The following is an 18787-nucleotide window of genomic DNA, read 5'->3' on the forward strand; positions in this document are numbered from 1 at the left end:
GGCGGTCTATCAACAATAGATCTTGGAGTTGACCCTGTGCCTGCGTCCATTGTTTTGCAAGGCACTGCTGTAAGGGCCGCATGTGTAGCCGCGCGTTTGGGACAATTGTGATGCATGATGCCATAATGCCTAGGAGTTTCATGACAAATCTGACTGTGTAGTGCTGGTTGGGTTGTATGTTTGATACCAAGGTTTGGAATGATTGAACTCTTTGTGGGCTTGGAGTGGCAATTGCTCTTTGTGTATTGAGTGTTGCTCCCAAGTATTGTTGTGAGATTTTTGGTAATTTATGGAGAACCCTTGTTTGTGTAGGGTATCTATTACGTACTGTGTGTGATTTTGACACCGATGTTGAGTGTTGGCTTTTATTAGCCAATCGTCGCGATATGGGAATACGTGCATGTGAAGTCTCCTTATATGAGCTGCTGCTACTACAGCGAGGCATTTTGTAAATACTCTGGGTGCTGTTGTTATCCCGAAGGGCAGTACCTTGAATTGGTAATGTTTGCCCTGTATGACAAGCCTGAGGTATTTTCTGTGAGATGGATGGGTATATGGAAATACGCATCTTTTAGATCCAGTGTTGACATGTATTCTCCGTGTTTTAGTAAGGGAACTAAATCTTGTAGAGTGACCATGTGGAAGTGTTCTGATTTGATGAACAGGTTTAGAGTTCTGAGATCTAAAATTGGTCTTAGTGTTTTGTCCTTTTTGGGAATAAGCAAATATAGGGAATAAACCCCTGTTCCTTTTTGTTGGTGAGGTACTAGTTCTATGGCTTGTTTTGTTAATAGTGCTTGCACCTCTATTTGTAACATGTCTAGAGGTTGCGCCGACAGTTTGTGCGCTCTTGGGGGAATATCTGGAGGGAAATGTGTGAATTCTATACAGTAGCCATGTTGGATAATTGATAGGACCCATGTGTCCTTGGTTATGTCTGACCAATGTTTGTGGTAAAATGTTAGTCTTCCCCCCACTGGTGATGTGTGTTGGGGAAGGGTGACAGTCAAGTCACTGTTTATTATTAGTGGCCTGCTTGGTGGGCTGAAACGTTTCCCCTTGATCTTGGGAATTGTCCCCTGAAGGAGCCGCGAAACCCCCCTCTCGGATATTGGGATTGGTAGGTGGGTTTTGCTTGAGAGGTGGATGCCTCTGAAGGCTGTTGTCTGAACCCTCCCCTAAATTGTGGTTTCCTGAATGTCCTTCTATATTGGGAGGAGTAGAGCACGCCCATGGCTTTGGCTGTGTCAGTGTCTTTCTTCATCTTTCCGATGGCTGTGTCAACTTGCGGCCCAAACAGTTGTTGCTGGTTAAATGGCATGTTCAGTACTGCCTGCTGTATCTCAGGTTTGAACCCTGAGGACCTTAGCCAAGCGTGCTGTCTAATTGTGACTGCCGTGTTCACAGTTCTTGTGGTAGTATCAGCAGAATCCAATGCTGATCGTATTTGATTGTTGGATATCGCCTGCCCTTCTTCTACCACCTGTTGAGCCCATTTTTGATATTCCTTGGGGAGATGTTGGATGATATCACTCATCTCATCCCAGTGAGCCCGGTCATAACGTGCGAGGAGGGCTTGTGAATTTGCGATACGCCACTGGTTGGCAGCCTGTGACGCCACTCTCTTTCCCGCAGGGTCAATTTTGCGACTCTCTTTATCCGGAGGTGGTGCATCTCCCGATGATTGTGAGTTGGCTCTTTTCCTTGCAGCACCAACCACTACAGAGTCCGATGGGAGCTGTTGCGTGATGAACACTGGGTCCGATGTGGGTGGTTTGTACTTTTTCTCCACCCGCGGTGTGATGGCCCTTCCTTTTACCGGCTCTTGAAAAACTTGCTGAGCATGTTTAAGCATGCCTGGTAGCATAGGCAGGCTCTGGTATGAGGCATGCGTGGAGGCCAGGGTATTAAAGAGGAAGTCATCCTCCAATGGCTCTGAATGCATACTAACATTTTGGAATGCAGCAGCCCTGGCCAACACTTGGGTGTACGAGGTGCTATCCTTCGTGGAGACGGTTTTGAGGGGTAGCACTCAGGGCTATTGTCCGAGGCAGGGGGATCATAGAGGTCCCAGGGGTCTACATCATCTTGAGTCTGCACAGTATGTGTGGGTGACTGTGCAGTGGGCGTGCCAATTGGTGACCCTGTCCTTTGTGGCGAATGCAGGGGAGAAAGTTCTGGCGAAAAATGGCAAGTTGGTGATTTTTCCTTAGCCACTTTAGCGCTTGGCTGATCAGTAACAGTCTCTGATTGTGGTTGGAAAGCCAGCTTTCTCTTGAATTTGAGAGGAGGGGCAGTTTGGATCTTTCCAGTATCCTTATGGATCTGTATCCGTGCCTCCGTTTGGTCAAACTCTTCAATTTGAAGCTCCTCTTCAAATCTGTGCCTCTCCTTTAGCTGCTTAGAGAGCCCATGTTCCTCTGTGTAAGAGGTCTTTTTTGGCTCCGAAGCCAGTTTTCTCAGCACCGAAATGCCCAGGGTGATGGATGGCCTCGGCTCCGAAAGGCTCTTTCGAGGCTTAGTCGATTCCACAAGGCGATGTCGAGATTTTGCGACGTCGTGTTCTCAGCTCGAGTCGGAAGACTTTGGCACGACTGTGGCCTTTTTCCGTGCCGAAGGTGTTGCTTGGTCACCGCTTTGTTTTTTATGGGTCGAGCCATGGCCTTCATGCAGTAGAGTCCTAGAGGCCTTATCTTTTTTCGGTTGACTGTGGGGTTGGGTCGGTGCAGGCGTACTCACTTTTTGGCCTGCTGTAGGCGGTCGGTCTCCGTTGGAGTGGTCAGAGTCCGATCCCTGGACGGAGATAGCCATCTCCTCCTCTTCGACGTCGAGGTGTTCCAAAGATTTCGACGCCATCTGCATCCGCCTCGCCCTCCAATCCCTCAAGGTCTTTTTTGATCGAAAGGACTTGCAGGCCCCGCAAGTATCTTCTCTGTGCTCCGGTGACAGACACAGATTACAGAACCAATGCTGGTCTGTATATGGATACTTAGCGTGGCGCTTCAGACAGAAACGGAAAGGGGTCCGGTCCATTAGGCTTAGACGACGTCTCTGGTCGGGTCAACCAGGCCTCGGCTGGGCGCGGAAGCCCCGAAGGGCCACCGAAACGGTTGTCTTGTCTGTGTCTATGGAAGAGTTTTCCCGATCGCAAACAATACCGACGCTTTTCGAGGATTTTTATTATTTTCCCGATTCGAATCATGGAGCGAAGAGTAACACGTCCCAACCCGATGGCGGAAAGAAAACAATCTAAGATGGAGTCGATGCCCATGCGCAATGGAGCCGAAAGGGAGGAGTCACTCGGTCCTGTGACTCGAAAAGACTTCTTCTAAGAAAAACAACTTGTAACACTTCAAGCCCAACACTAGATGGCAGGAACAGTGCACAGCATGTGTATCTGCAGCTACACATGCCATCAAACATATATATAAATATATATATGGAAAATGTCACTTACCCAGTGTACATCTGTTCATGGCATGTTGTGCTGCAGATTCACATGCTATGCATATCTATCCCAACATCTAGGGTTGGGCTCGGAGTGTTACAAGTTGTTTTTCTTCGAAGAAGTCTTTTCGGAGTCACGAGATCGAGTGAATCCTCCTCTCTGTTCCAATGCGCATGGGCATCGACTCCATTGTTAGATTGTTTTCCCGCAGAGGGTGAAGAAAGGAGTGGTAGAGTATATAAGAGAAAAAAAGATTTTTATGTAAATGTATATACATATGTACAAATGTTATTAACTTAAACGACTACAGACTTCCGGGGAGGAGGGAGGGTGCATGTGAATCTGCAGCACAACATGCCACTAACAGATGTACACTAGGTAAGTGACATTTTCTGTTCAATGGCATGTGTAGCTGCAGATACACATGCTATGCATAGACTACAAAGCAGTTAGCCATCCGAAAAAGCGGTGGCTAGCCTGTAGGAGTTGAAGTTGTTTGAAATAATGTCCTTAAGACAGCTTGTCCTACAGTGGCTTGTTGTTGTGAGAGTGCATCAACACAGTAGTGTTTAGTAAATGTATGAGGGGGTTGACCATGTAGCTGCTTTACATGCATCAGCCATTGGTATGTTTCCTAGAAGAAAAAAATAAACATTGTTGCACCTTTCTTTCTTGTAGAATGTGCCTTAGGAGTGACTAAAAGTTGTCTTTTTGCTTGGACATAACATGTTTGTATACATCTAACAATCCATCTTGCTAAACCTTGTTTTGATATAGGATTGCCTGTATGTGGTTGTTGGAAAGCTACAAAAAGTTGTTTTGTTTTCCTAAACTGTTTAGTTTTGTCTATGTAGTACATAAGAGCTCTTTTGAGATCTAGAGTATGACGAGCTCGTTCTGCCACAGAATCTGGCTGTGCAAAGAAGACTGGCAATTCCACGGTTTGATTAATGTGAAAAGGAGATACTACTTTTGGTAGAAATTTTGGATTTGTTCTTAGTACATCTTTATGCACTTGAAAAAAGGTTCTTCAAGAGTGAATGCTTCACTAACTCTTCTTAAAGAAGTAATGGCCACATGCAAGGCAACCTTCCATGTTAGAAATTGAATTTGGCAAGAGTACAAGGGTTCAAAGGATGGTCCCATAAGTCTTGTAAGTACAATATTTAAATTCCATGATGGAACTGGTGGTGTTCTAGGTGGCATGATGCCTTCCACGAAGGCTTTAAGAATAGGAACTCTGAATAAAGAACTATGTTGAATAATTTGTAAGTATGCAGATATTTCAGTAAGATGTATTTTTATAGAGGAGAAAGCCAAATTTGATTTTTGTAAATTAAGTAACATACAATAGCTTGTATTGATGCTGTAAGAGGATCAATGGTTTTAGATTGACAATAGTAGACAAATCTTTTCCATTTGTTTGTGTAGCATTGTCGAGTAGTGGGGTTTCGTGCTGGTTTTATGACTTCCATACATTCTGATGGAAGTTTTAAATATCCAAAGTCTATGACTTCAGGAGCCAAATTGCTAGATTGAGAGCATTGGGGTTGGATGCCTGATTTGACCTTTGTTTTGTGTTAACAAATCTGGTCTGTTTGGGAGTTTGGAATGAGGTACTACAGATAGGTCTAGTACTGTTGTGTTCCAGGGCTGACTTGCCCATGTTGGTGCTATGAGTATCATGTTGAGTGACATTTGATGCAATTTGTTGACTAGAAATAGAAGGCGTGGGAGAGGGGGAAAAGCGTAAGCAAATATCCCTGACCAATTGATCCATAGAGCATTGCCCCTGGATAGGGGATGTGGGTGTCTGGATGCGAAGTTTTGGCATTTTGTTTTTTCACTTGTGAATAGATCTATGTCTGGTGTTCCCCACCTTTGAAAGTACTTTTGAAGTACTTGGGGGTGAATCTCCCATTTGTGTGTTTGTTGGTGATTTCTGCTGAGGACATCTGCCAACTGATTGTCTATCCCTGGAATGTACTGTGCTATTAGGTGAATTTGATTGTGAATTGCCCATTTCCAAAATGTTTGAGCTAGAAGGGACAGTTGAGATGAATGTGTCCCTCCCTGTTTGTTGAGATAATACATGGTTGTCATGTTGTCTGTCTTTACAAGAACATTCTTCTGTTTGAGAAGAGGTTGAAATATTTTAGGGCAAGCAATACAGCTAATAACTCAGTGGTTTATATGCAGCTGTTTCTGTTTGACATCCCATTGTCCTTGAATGGTGTAATTGTTTAGGTGAGCTCCCCAACCAATCACTGATGCATCTGTTGTGATTATGGTCTGAGGCACAAGGTCTTGAAATAACCGCCCCTTTATTAAATTGCTGCGATTCCACCATTGAAGGGACATACGTGTTTGGCGGTCTATCAATACTAGATCTTGAAGTTCACCGTGTGCCTGTGACCATTGTTGTGCAAGGCACTGTTGTAAGGGCCTCATGTTTAATCTTGCATGTGGGACTATTGCTATGCAAGATGCCATCATTCCTAAGATTTTCATGATAAATCTTACAGCGTATTGTTGATTTGGCTGTATAAGTGGAATTAGATTTTGGAAAGCTTGTATCCTTTTTGTATTTGGCTATGCTAGAGCTAGTTGAGCATTTAGGATAGCACCTAAATACGGTTGTATTTGTGCTGGTTGAAGGTGTGACTTTTGGTAGTTTATAGAAAATCCTAGTGTGTACAGAGTTTCTATCACGTAACTGGTATGTTTTTGGCATTGTGTACGATTGTTTGATTTTATTAGCCAACCGTCTAGATACGGAAAGACATGGATGTGTTGTCTTCTTAAGTATGCAGCTACTACTGCTAGACACTTTGTGAACACCCTTGGAGCGGTTATGCCGAAAGGTAACACTTTGAACTGGTAGTGTTTTCCTTGTATAACAAACCTGAGGTATTTTCTGTGAGCTGGGTGGATGGGTATGTGGAAATACGCATCTTTGAGGTCTAGGGCTGTCATTAAATCTTGTTTTGTAGTAGTGGGATAACATCTTGCAGAGTTACCATGTGGAAATGTTCTGATAAGATGTAAAAATTGAGGGGCCTGAGATCTAGTATTGGCCTGAGGGTGCCATCTTTTTTGGGAATTAGGAAGTATAGTGAGTATACTCCAGTCCCCTGTTGAGACTGTGGAACTAATTCTATTGCTTGTTTTAGTAGTAGAGATTGAACCTCTTGTTGTAACTGAACTGTATGTTCTGGGGATAACCTGTGATATCTTGGCGGAATATTTGGAGGGGAGTTTATCAATTCTAGGCAATAGCCATTGTGGAATATTGATAATACCCAGTTGTCTGTGGGGATATTTTGCCAATGCGAGTGGAACTGCTGTAGTCTTCCCCCCCACAGGAGAGGAGTGGAAGGGAGGGAAGGAAGTCACTGCTTTGGTTGCGTTGTTGAGAGGCTTGGAATTTACCTCTATTTCTAGCGTATTGGCCTCTGTATGTTCCTCTAAACCCACCTCGCTGGTACTGGGTTTGATATGTTTGTTTCGTTTGTGAGGTAGAAGCCTCTGAGGATTGTGCTCTAAAACCTCCTGGAAACTGAGGCTTAGGAAATGACCCCCTATATGGTGTAGTATACAGAGCACCCTTTGCCTTTGTTGTATCAGTCTTTCTGTAATTTTTCTATTGTAGTGTCCACTTCTGGGCCAAAGAGGTAGTTTTTTATTTTTTATAATCAAAAGGCATGTTTAACACAGCCTGTTGGATTCTGGTTTAAAACCAGAGAAGCGCAGCCATGCATGTCTTCTGATGGTAATTGCTGTGTTAACGCTCCTTTTAACGATCTTTTGGGAGATGCTGCATCTCATCCCAATGACCTCTATCATAGCGGGCTAGTATCGCTTGAGAATTAGCTATTCTCCATTGGTTTACCGCTTGGGACGCAACTCTTTTCCCTGCAGTGTCAAATTTCCGGTCTCTTTACGGATGTGTATTGTAGATTGTCCCTCATCGATAATTTGTAGAATGGGCTCAATATCTGACTCTTCTACAGAGGTTTTACAGCTTTCTCGTAATTTTTTTGGGAAAGTCCTTGCTCCTCTGTATAAGATGTCTTTTTCAGTTCCAAAGTTTTTTGCTTTTTCGGTATCGAAAAGGTTGTGGAAGATCTCGGCTCCGAAACTGCCTTTCTAATTTTCGACTCTGAAACTTGGTGCTTCTTGCTGGAGTTTGAAATGGAGCCTTTTATAGTTTTAGTCGACTCCAAAGTAGTCGGAGTGCACTTTTTTGGCGCCGAACCCGGAGGTCGGTCGCCGACAGTCTTTTTTCAGGCCGAACCATGGACTTCCGGCAGTGGTGTACCCAAGGCCTTAAGATGTTTCTTGTTTGGGGGTGCAGGGGCAGACGTACTCACATGCTGGCCATCTGTGATGGGTCTGTCGTCTTCGGATTCCTGCTCGGAGTCTGTATCTCGGATAGAGACTGCTGTTTGCGCCTGTTCATCTTCGGTGACGTCGAGATGTTCCCTGCTCTTCGATGACATTTCCAGCCTTCTTTCTCTTTGATCTCTAAGTCTTTTTTGATCAAAACGATTGACAAGCCTCAGTTTCCTCCCGATGGTCTGGAGAAAGGCACAGGTTGCAAACCAAATGCTGGTCTGTGTATGGGTACTTGGCATGGCACCGAGGGCAGAACCGGAATGGAGCCAGATCCATCAGGCTCTCCACGCGGTCGGCCCTAATAGGTCTGAGTTGGGTGCGCGCGCCCCAAAAGGGCAAACAAAGTGATTTTTGGACAGTACTACCGGTTCGACCCTAGATGGAGAACGCGATCGAGACAATACCGATGACAGGGAAGGTTTTCTAAAGTTTTCTGAATCGAAATCTCAGAGCGAGAGGAAACACGTCCAAACCCGACGGCGGAAAGAAAACAATCTAACAATGGAGTCGATGCCCATGTGCAATGGAACCGAGAGGAGGAGTCACTCGATCCTGTGACTCAAAGACTTATTCAAAGAAAAACAACTTGTAACACTCCGAGCCCAACACTAGATGTCGGAATGGATATGCATTGCATTTATATATTGGGCTTGGGGTCTGCCTCTTTCAACTGCTGGCTTTCTACGACCTGCTGCTTGCAGTCATTGGCTTGAGACTTTGTACATCACATCCTGTTTCAACCTAAACGGAGTATTCATCTTTGATGGAATGCTACTGGATGACTGTGCATATCCTTCTGCCTCTATCTGAGTGCTTGCATCCCACTGCACTAGGGACTTCCTTACAACTATCGCACTTTCCCCCTCTGGTGGCTCCATCCAGTGTGCCTCACTCCAATATGCGAACACTACATTAAATCCACACCTATTGGCTTTGCCGATGCATGTTGCAAGTAAATTTATGCTGCCATGGAGATCATCATCTTGGGAGTTTTTTGTTTTATTCTTCAGTCCTGCGTTTTTTCTTTCAACATCTTGTATTGTATTGTAATAGTATTTATATAGTGCTTACTACCCCTGACGAGGCGTTGAAGCGCTTTTCAGCGAATAGCACGATACTCCGGACCCCAAAAGGAATTAGTGGTGGATTAGTATGGGGAAATATGAGTACAGTTTTAGTATCATTACGAGTTAATTTGAGCCGCGGACATGTGAGTTTGTTAGTTGGATTGACTCGAGTAATGGAGGGGTGGAAGAGGGAGGAGGGAGGAATCCAGAAGTGTTAATTGGGAGTTTATCGTAATAGGATTTAGGCTAGGGATGAGTAAAGGGGGGGATGGAGGAGGGAAGAGTCCGTGGAAAGGGTTAGGGAGATCATAGTAACAGGGTGAGATAAATGAGGTAGAATTTAGTAGGGTTGTTTGGGAGATCATGGTAGTAAAGTGAAGTTTGAGTGAGTTAGATGTGGAAGAGGGAAGAGCTTACGCAGGGTTATTTAGGAGGTGAAAGTAGTAGAATGGATTTGGGATGAGTCAGAATAGGAATGGAGGATAGATTGATAGAGACATGACATATGGTGATGGTTAGACAAAGTGTAATATAAAATGAGAGCAGGGATTCATAAGTATTTAATGCAACTTGTCTAGGAGTTATGTAATGACCTATGAACATGTTAAGCATAGAATAACACACACACATATGTATATACACACACACACACATATGAATACACGCACATATATGTATATACATAATTAAACCATGAGTAAATATACATTAAACAGGTTTAAAGAGTATGTGTGTAGTTTATTATGATATAGTAGCAATACATATTTTCTAAAGAAATATAACTAGAATATACACATAATCAGATACATTTTTTTTTTTATCAACATAGGCCTTTTATCTCAGATTCTGATTACTCTCACTCCAGTGCTTCGATGCTAAGGCCGGAATGCGCTTTATAAATAAATGAAATACAAATAAGCAGTCCATAGCTGTTTTGAATATGGTAGTTATGAAGGAAAGAGCCAACTCTTGAGTAGTTTTCTGAAGACAAGATGGTTAGCTGTGGCTCTTATAGTTGGGGTAATGAACTCCATAGTTTGGCTGCTTGAACGGAGAAGGATGTACCACCTATAGTCTTTTTCTTGTATGGTGGTGTTCTAAGGCGGGTGCCAATCTTGAGCGGAGGTTTCTTTGTTGAATGTATTTTGTTATTTTGTTTCTGATAAAAAGCAGACCTGTTACATGTATAGCTTTGTGGGTGATACAAAGCAGCTTAAAGTTGCATCTTCTGGCAACGGATAACCAGTGTAGTGGTCACAAGACATGGGAGATGTGGGCTTGTGGCTTTACATGTAATAGTAGCCTGGCTGCGGAGTTCTGAATACATTGTAGTTTTTTTCATAATAGATAGAGATGATCCCTGGTAGAGGCCATTGGCATAATCCAGTTTGGATAGTACAAGCAAGATAGTAGCTTGCACCTTGTGTGGAAATCCGAGGTGGGGGAAGATGTGTCGTAGAGTCTTCAAGGTGATGAAGCTTGTTCGTGCTAATTTGTCCACTTGGGCATTCATTGTTAACTTGGAGTCCATGGTGATTCCAAGGTTCTTAACTTCCTTAGATAATTGAGGAGGTGGTCCAAGATCGTCAGGCCAGGCGCACAGAGGGTCATAATTTTTCCAGTCACCACATATGATTATTTCTGTTTAGGAAGCATTCAGTTGGAGATGGCTCCAAGTCATCCACTGATCAATGGCTCTGAGGCAACTGAAGATTTCGGAGTTTTCAATGTTTTTTGGGGCGTTCTAATTTAGGTAGTATTTGTGTGTCATCTGCATAGTTGTAGCATGTGAGATGTTGAAAAGCAAAAAGGGAAGATGATTGATCCTTGGGGGGCCCCTGCTTTTGTTAGGTAGGGTTTGGACGATCATCCCAGACTGCTATGAGTGCCGATTCAGTGCTTCTTTCTGGGCGGAATCCAGTTTGGAAGTCTGAAAGTATAGAATTGTCTTCCATGAATTGTGACATCTGGGCGAATGCTGCTCTTTCTATCAGTTTGCTCAGGAAAGGTTAATTAGTGATTGTTCTGTAGTTGTTGGGGTCTTGCGGGCCTAGGTTTGTTTTCTTTAATAACTGTCATATGTATGCCTTTTTCAGGTCTACAGGAAACGTTCCTTTAGTTGAAGAGTTGTTGATGATTCTTCTTACATGTGTGGCAGCAGAAGTAGATAAAAGAATGTTCTTGAAGATGTGTGGTGGGCAGGGGTCAGAAGGGCAACTGGAAGGTCTGCTTGCTTTGACCAAATCCATAAATTCACCTTGTGATGTTTGTTTGAAGGACTGTAGAGGCTAGGTTGGTTTATTCTTAGAGGGTATTTTAGGAAAGGGGTTGGTGCTGATGGTTTTCTTCTGTTTTAAATAGGACTCCAATGTGTCTGTATGGGTTGTGTAAAGAGTTGCCAGTTTGTGTCCCTCTGAGCTAAATTAATTCACATTACTTGGCGGTGTACTCTGGCATCTTCTTGCAAATGCGGCTCCCCAGTCGAGAAAGAGTTAAGCAGAAGCCTCAAAGAGCTTAGGCGACCCTGTACAGATTTTTGCTTTCTTTTACAAGACTGGATTCTGACAAAGAGCTAAGCTATTTTCACTGCTAAATTAAGAATAAAAAAGTTAATTTTCACTTGGCCCTCAAAATGAAGAACAAGTCGAACAAGAAAATAAAGGAATTAATTGCCATACATAACTTTTAAGGGCTCCGTGCAGTGCTAAAGGATACAGTTTTCAGGAACAAGAAAAAAAATTGGCATTCAGCTTCCAGAGCATGTTGGATACATAGGGTACTTTTCCCATTAAAGGGAAGGTTACTGTGCAGCGATTTCTCTCGGCTCGGTTTCCTTTCATTTTCTAAAAGGGAAGAAGGATAACTAGTCTTGCAGTGTTTTGTATTATAACTGTGTGATCTTCAAGGCAGCCACACGGAACAAGAACAGGAGGCAGCAGTGCGAAAGTTCTGGTTTAATGAACCTCATCCACCAACTGATCTGTCACCAAGAGAATCCTCAAGTTTGGCAACAACAGGATTCCAAGATGGACATCACAGAGCTCTCTTTGAAGGAGGGGAGGGAAAACAGGGGAAGCCAGAAGTAAATTCCCCCAAACTGATCATGTATTAAATGGCAAATTTATTGAAATTCAAAATACACAACCTTCAGAACGACTTCTAAATTTGATTCACATTTCAAAAAGGTGTTTTCAAAAGATATTCTATATTATAAGTATGCAGGATAGTTCCAACGGCTGGTATTATTCAGGCTCATGGCTATTAATGAAAATGCCATCATGAAAACCTAATGCTCAAGGTGATTGGAATTTGTAGCATTAATGTACTATACACTCACACTCTACATGGTATATATCTGCCACATGTGGCAGGGTTTGGAGCTGTACAGAATAAAATACTTCAACACTCCCTTCCGCACCAGTTTGACACTGTAACGAAAAATAACTGCATATACAGTTTCTCCACAATTTACACATAGACCACTTATGTTCTTCTGAAGTCCAAAGTGGGAAATCTCTACAGCAAAAAACTAACCATTCAAAGAGTGTTATTCCAAGCTAATAATCATGAGTACCCCCTGTATAAATTGTGGGAATCTATGTACAACCATAACCCTATAAAATTACATGCCAAGTGTGCAGTTCACTCACATTTCTTAAGGAAGTAAAGAGCAACTTTCAAATCAGGCTCTTTGATCCTACTATTGTGAATACGTTCAAAACATGGACTCAATAATCTGGCTAGTAATGGTAATCATATTTATATTACCCCTGGTGAGGCGATTAAGCACTTTTCGGGGAGTAGCACGCTACTCCAGAACCCAAAGTGGATTAGTGATAGATTAGTACAGGGAAATCTAAATTGTTAATTCAAGCAGTGAGCATGTGAGTCGGTTAGTTGGACTGAATAGGATAAAGGAGGGATAGAGGAAGGAAGAGTCTAGAAAGTCTTATTTGGGAGATCATAGTAGTAAGAGGTTTGGGAGGAGTCAAAGGAGGGATTCAGGAGGAAAGACCTTAGAAGGGTTATTAGGGAGCTCATGGTGGTACAGTGAGGTAAGTACTTATTAAGCTTCCCATCTGGGGCAGATAAAGTTATTTACCGGTTACTAACAGTTCATCATGTGCCACCATCATTAACTCCAGCAATGCTGAAGATCTCTGCTACTGTTCGAAAAACAAAGAAAATTGCTTGCCATTGATAAAACGCCTGTCTGAAAACTACAGCTGAACAGTTAATAGGTTTCACAGCGTAGGAGGCAACGTCTGTTTATATGTTTTTCAAACTAGAAAAAGGGATGAAACATGTCCAAATCACACAGCACCAAGTATGACAAACTGCGCAGTCCTTTTAATGTAAACAAGGAGTATCACTGCTTCTAAACTCAGCAGAGTGGCAATATGCCCAGTGTTTGTTTTTCAGCTCTTTTTTGAGTAAAATTACAAAGATACACTTCTGCCCTTTATGCAGATAATAAACTTACGTGATCCAGATAATCTTTATATCAGGGTCCTGCTTCCCTGGCAATGGTATTATGGGTTCATGAAAATCAGGAAAGATCTCAGGATGTCGAACTGGAAGCTCTACCGCAGACCTCTTTCCCTCTGGGACGTGCTGCACATGAGCCTAGTAGCGGTCTACTCCAACCAAGCATCTGGAGCCCCAAACTATCAAAGCATAAAACAGTATGCTGGCACCAACCTGTTCTCTATAATGGTACTGCACCCAACATCCAGACCACATCTGTTGGGGATTCAATTCTCGGGCCCTGCAGGTAAGCACTACCCTTATTGAGAGATATCACAATACTATTATCGGTGTGGAACAATAATTGAAAAAGAGGAGGACGTTTCAAATGCAGAAGAAACAAAACCTTAAATTCAGCTCTCAATTTATTCTGCCGCTGTGCACTCAAATTAGTGTATACATTTCAACATAAAGGTGACTTACATTTTAAATGGTGCAAAGAAATATACTTTTTTGTGTATTTCCTGCACCACTTTGCACTGTCAGACGATTTAGCTTCCCGAAATAACAGTACGAGTCAGCACCAGTACAACTGCTGCCAGCACTGCACTTTTACAAATCTATAAAACCAATACAAAAAAATTAAAACAAAATAATATGTTTACAAATGTAGAATCCCCCAAAAAACGACAATCTATCACACGACTGGTGGGGGGGAGGAGGGGGGGGTGATTTGTGACACAAGCACGGATTGTTAAAAGCATTATTTTCAACCACTTTAGAATCTTAAGAGAATTTAAAAATAAATATATATTTTAGAAAGATGTTGGAGACATGAAGCAAAGGGCAGTGAAAACAAAACAAACAAATTTAGATCACAGTATCTCTCAACGCAGGTCAACTCTACCACCACAGCATCAGCCACGCTGCTCGCACTCTCAAATCCACATGTACAACCGTAAAGTCAGTGTCTAGGCAATAGTTGCCCGACTACTAAACACAAAGCACGGACTTTGAATAAGTATGTGCAACTCATAGCACAGCATTACTAAGTGTCTTTTATCCACCTCGGAGAAATTTGCGGCAGAAAATCGTGTCCAACAAACACCATCATTAACAAGTCACAAGGGCAAAAGAACAAAACTCCAAATGATTAAATTGTGCATTCCTTTTATTTAAAAAGTTCTAGAGGTGCTCACAGCACCTATACAAATAAAAAACAAAAAAAATTAAGAACAAAGTCTTTACAGAGGTCACGTACACAGGTATATAGGAGGGCTTGGGACATCTGTCACAGGTCTTCCAGTGTCATGTAGCACTAAGGCATCACTACCTGTAAAAGGCATGGGGTGATGCAAGTGGGAGGAAAGGGGGGAACTGGTGCTTAGCAGCATTTTACTGCCTTGAAAGTGGAATGTGTGCCCCCCTCCCCCTGTCCTCCCAAGTTCTTAGAACAGTTGTTTCAATCCAAAATTAAGTCCTTTTGTTTTTCTTTTTGGATTTTTTTATTTTTTTTAAACATTTTTATAAAAGGGGTCGGGGAGTTAGAGAATTACATCTCCGGGATGTCTACTCAAGGTTTCGTTTACCAGGCTGGAGCTGTGTTGGCAAGACGTCTCATACGCCTATAGGGAGGAAAAGAGAAGAGGGGCAACGTAAATGAAAAGGAGGTTTTTAGACGAACTTTATTCTTAACAGAAACGGAACTGGGGTAGCTTCTGTAAGAGTGGCCCTCCAGTGATTCAAACAAAAGCCACACATTAAATTTCTCATTGCTTGGAAAAATAAGACCTTCTGCACTTCCATCTAGCCAAAAGGCTGCACTGCTTCACCAGACAAAAAACATTTGAATCAAACTGCATGTTTCTTGCTTACAGCACCACTAGGCCATTGCCTGAGGAAGTTGTGTGCAGGGAGAATGCAGCATGTGGTTTCAACGTCATTTTAACAAAGGGTTCAAATATCAAATTGTATGAATAAATGGATATGACCCAGACGTTGAGCAGCAGTCCAAGCACAGACACAAAGGTCACATTTTTACAAAGCCACCACCACCAAACCCCAAAAAATACCTTTATGGGTAAAGGCTTACCTCCACAAGCGCCATCAGAGGGAGTACAATAAAAACATGATAAAAAGTGCATTGTGTTCAAGTTAATAGCACTCGGATAGGTGCCACTTGACTGAATAACATGAATGAGCTGGATTTGGTCCCTTACGTGAATGAGATTAGTGATCTAGCAAGACTAATGTCTACACAGGTAAGTTACTGAACATAATGGTGGAAACTCCATGCTAAGTTAGTAAATCCAGTCTACATTCTAACTACATGTCCCCTCAAAGTCGTACCATGGGACCACCTCTACTTATCCACTAACGTCTTCAAAGTGGTTAAAGCTATGGAGATTTTTGGAAAGTTCAAGTTTTTAGTAAATAAATACATTTTTGTTTACGTGTAGCAACACCATGATTAGATTTTTCCAGTTTGGAACGAATCACACCCTTCGGGAAATGAGAACATTTTTTGGCAATTCCCGATATACTGTGGTTCTAAAGTGCTTTGCAGTCTGCTTGACGTGAAAGGCCAAATATAAAAAATAACTTAGTTAAAGTAACAACACTTCATTTAAAAAAAATGGCTACATAGCAGCAGCCCTTTAACTAAACACACAATCCAATGTCTAACTGGCTCATAGTTAGAAAAACAATGGCTGTATTTGGGCATCTAATAGTCTAATGCCCTCACACACGTTCCTTCAAATAATCTCTACTTGCAAGAGCAATGCAAAGATATGACCTAGTATGTCAGGCTAGTGATATCTCAGTTAAGATCTATTTATTTGTTTCCAGCTGTAAAGTAAGGCCACCGGAAATTTGGCAAGATACAGACATATTTGAAGTCAGTTCAGCCATATAAGAGTATAGGCTGTATATTTTAAAAATGGAACAGCAAGCATGCAATCTAAGTTTAAAGACCCTCTCACAAATTGGAGGACTTCTGGTTTAATATGAGGAAAAACCTAGCAGCTTGCATGTTGCGCTAATATAATTCGGTGAATTTAAAATACACTTGTCTAGTTGTGTTGGCTTGATGCTTCTACAAAAGCTTTTCAAAGCCAGTGAAATTCAACACAAAAATGTCAGCGTGGGTCTTTGGCTCTTCTGCTATGCTTACCACTTTTGACCAAAGAACTTAATACTTTAATCTTAATGGCAAGACGAACAGGGCCTTATTGGAATTTAATACATCTAACAGGCATCCCCAAGGTGTAAAAACCATAGTAAGGCTTTTTACATGTCTGGAGAAAGCCTTAAACCCACAATCTTTGATCAAAAATTTCTAAATATGCTCCTCACAATAAAAAAGCAATGAATTCAAGATGACCAGGAAGTGGATTTGTCACATAGTACAAGGCTATGCAGTAATCTTACATTATCAGGAGCTGCAAATATTAGACAAGAGCGGTTACTCCCCCAACGTTTCTCCATCCCACAGGTTAGCAAGGGGGTGCAAGGTATTGGCATGTCTCAATATGAGACGGAAAAAACAGGAGAAATTTGGAGCCCAAATTAAAGGAATGTTTCAAAAGTTAAAAACAAAAGAACGGTGGGAAAGCCATAGACTGAGGAGAATTAAAGAGGAAGGTTCAGAATAGGGAAAGGCTAGGGAGAGGAAGGGTATTCAAGTGCTAATAGACTAGTGCAGCACTGGGAAAAATGCCCAATCCCACCGGCATATAGATCGAATATTGACAATTACTTGCAAGGCGCCAGCTTAATACTCATCATACTTAAAAAAAAAAAAAAAGAAAAAAAAAAAACAACAACAAAAAACACACCACTACATCTACCAAAGCATAACATTTACAGGGACAAGTATAAATACACATTTGCTTTCATATTGTGGAACATAAAGTTGAAATTCCTGCAAGTTGGCTCTCAGGAGAATAGATGCCGTGGATGTATTATATTCTACCCCGGCGAGATGCCCGGAAGGAAAAGCGAATGAAACGACGATGGCACCTGGTGTTTCTGTCCTGGTCACGAATCTTCTTCTCCATCTCAGCATCTGTCAAGGTTTCTAGCAAGGGGCACCACTGGTCGGCATCGCCTGTGTTACGGATCGCAATCTCTACCGTTGGCAGTGGATTTTCACTATTGGAAAAAAAAGTAATCATTAAAAATTAATTTGCAGTCACTCAAACAGGTATACTGTACATCTGAATACATTATGTCTGTTACAATGCATATCACTAGTGTGATACAATTCAAAAAGCATATGTGGGCATACCACTGGAATAGTCTGAAATCTGTGCAGAAGAACCAGTGGATCACACTGTATCGGCATATGTAGGATGTAAAGACTGAGCAACCTATGGGCTATAAATCAAAGGTATTACAAGCATTGGCAAAGCCAACAGGTCTTGTCTATACAAAAGCTAATGGCTTTGGCAATGTGTGCTTAGCCATGTTGTACACCAGTGTGGCTGTTGTTCTGCGTAGCTAAAAGTTAGTGGTGAGGAGTGTTGTAGAATGGAGTGGGGGAGTGATGTGTTGTAGACTGAAGTAGGGGGGAGTAGAGTGTCAGAGTGGAGTACGGTAAAGTTAATTTGTTCAGTGGCAGTGTTGTGGCGTCAAGTGGCGTGGGGTGGAAAAGGGTACAGTGGCTTGGATTGGACTGAGGTAGTGGGGTAGATTGGAGTACAGTGGGGTGGATTGGAGTAGAATGGGGTGGATTGGAGTGGGGGTGAGGTGGATTGGAGTGGGGGTGAGGTGGATTGGAGTGGGGGTGTTTAGACTGTATTGGGGTGGGTGGATTGACTGGATTGTGGTAGACTGTTGTGGGGTAGGTTGGAGTGGGGTACACTGGATTGGGGTGGACTGGACTGGTGTGGGATGCATTATGGTGGATTGGTGTGGAGGTGAATTGAGATGGAGCAGGGTGGACTGGGGCAGGTGTGGAGCAGGCCAGATTGTTTTGGGTTGGAGCGGGCAGAACGTTTTGTGGCAAACTGTTTGGGATTGGAGCGGGGAAGACTTGAGTGGGGTACATTATCATGGATTTTAGTGGGGTGGATTGTTTTGGAATTAAATCAGGCAGATAGTTTTTGGATTGCAGTGGGGCAGATAGTTTATGGGTTGTACTGGGACAGATTGGAGTGGGGCAGGCTGTTTTGAACTGAAGTGGGGCTGAACTGAAGTGAGGCAGCCTGTTTTGGACTGAAATAAAACAGACTGGAGAGTGGCAGATCATTTTGGATTCGAGTGGAGTGGAGTGGAGTGGGTTGTGGGAGTTGGAGTGGATCGGCGAGGTGGACTTGAGTGGAGCACATTAGAGTGGGGCAGATTGTTTTGGTTTGGGACAGATTGTTTTGGTTTGGGATGGGGCGGATTGTTTTGGACTGGG

General features: G+C 42.6%; 1 protein-coding gene across 1 annotated transcript in view; it reads right to left on the reverse strand.

The window, feature by feature from the left end:
- Positions 1–14533: 14533 nt before the first annotated feature.
- SMARCB1 (SWI/SNF related BAF chromatin remodeling complex subunit B1) overlaps positions 14534–18787 on the reverse strand; it is a 45376-nt gene continuing 41122 nt past the window's right edge. The window contains exons 8-9 of the mRNA XM_069215183.1: positions 17404–17535; positions 14534–15005 (exon numbers count right to left, since the gene is read on the reverse strand). Coding sequence (XP_069071284.1) covers positions 14966–15005; positions 17404–17535 — 172 coding nt within the window. The 3' untranslated portion in view covers positions 14534–14965. The remainder of the gene's footprint in view (positions 15006–17403; positions 17536–18787) is intronic.

Source organism: Pleurodeles waltl, chromosome 11 (genome assembly GCF_031143425.1).
Source record: "Pleurodeles waltl isolate 20211129_DDA chromosome 11, aPleWal1.hap1.20221129, whole genome shotgun sequence".
NCBI lineage: Eukaryota > Metazoa > Chordata > Amphibia > Caudata > Salamandridae > Pleurodeles > Pleurodeles waltl.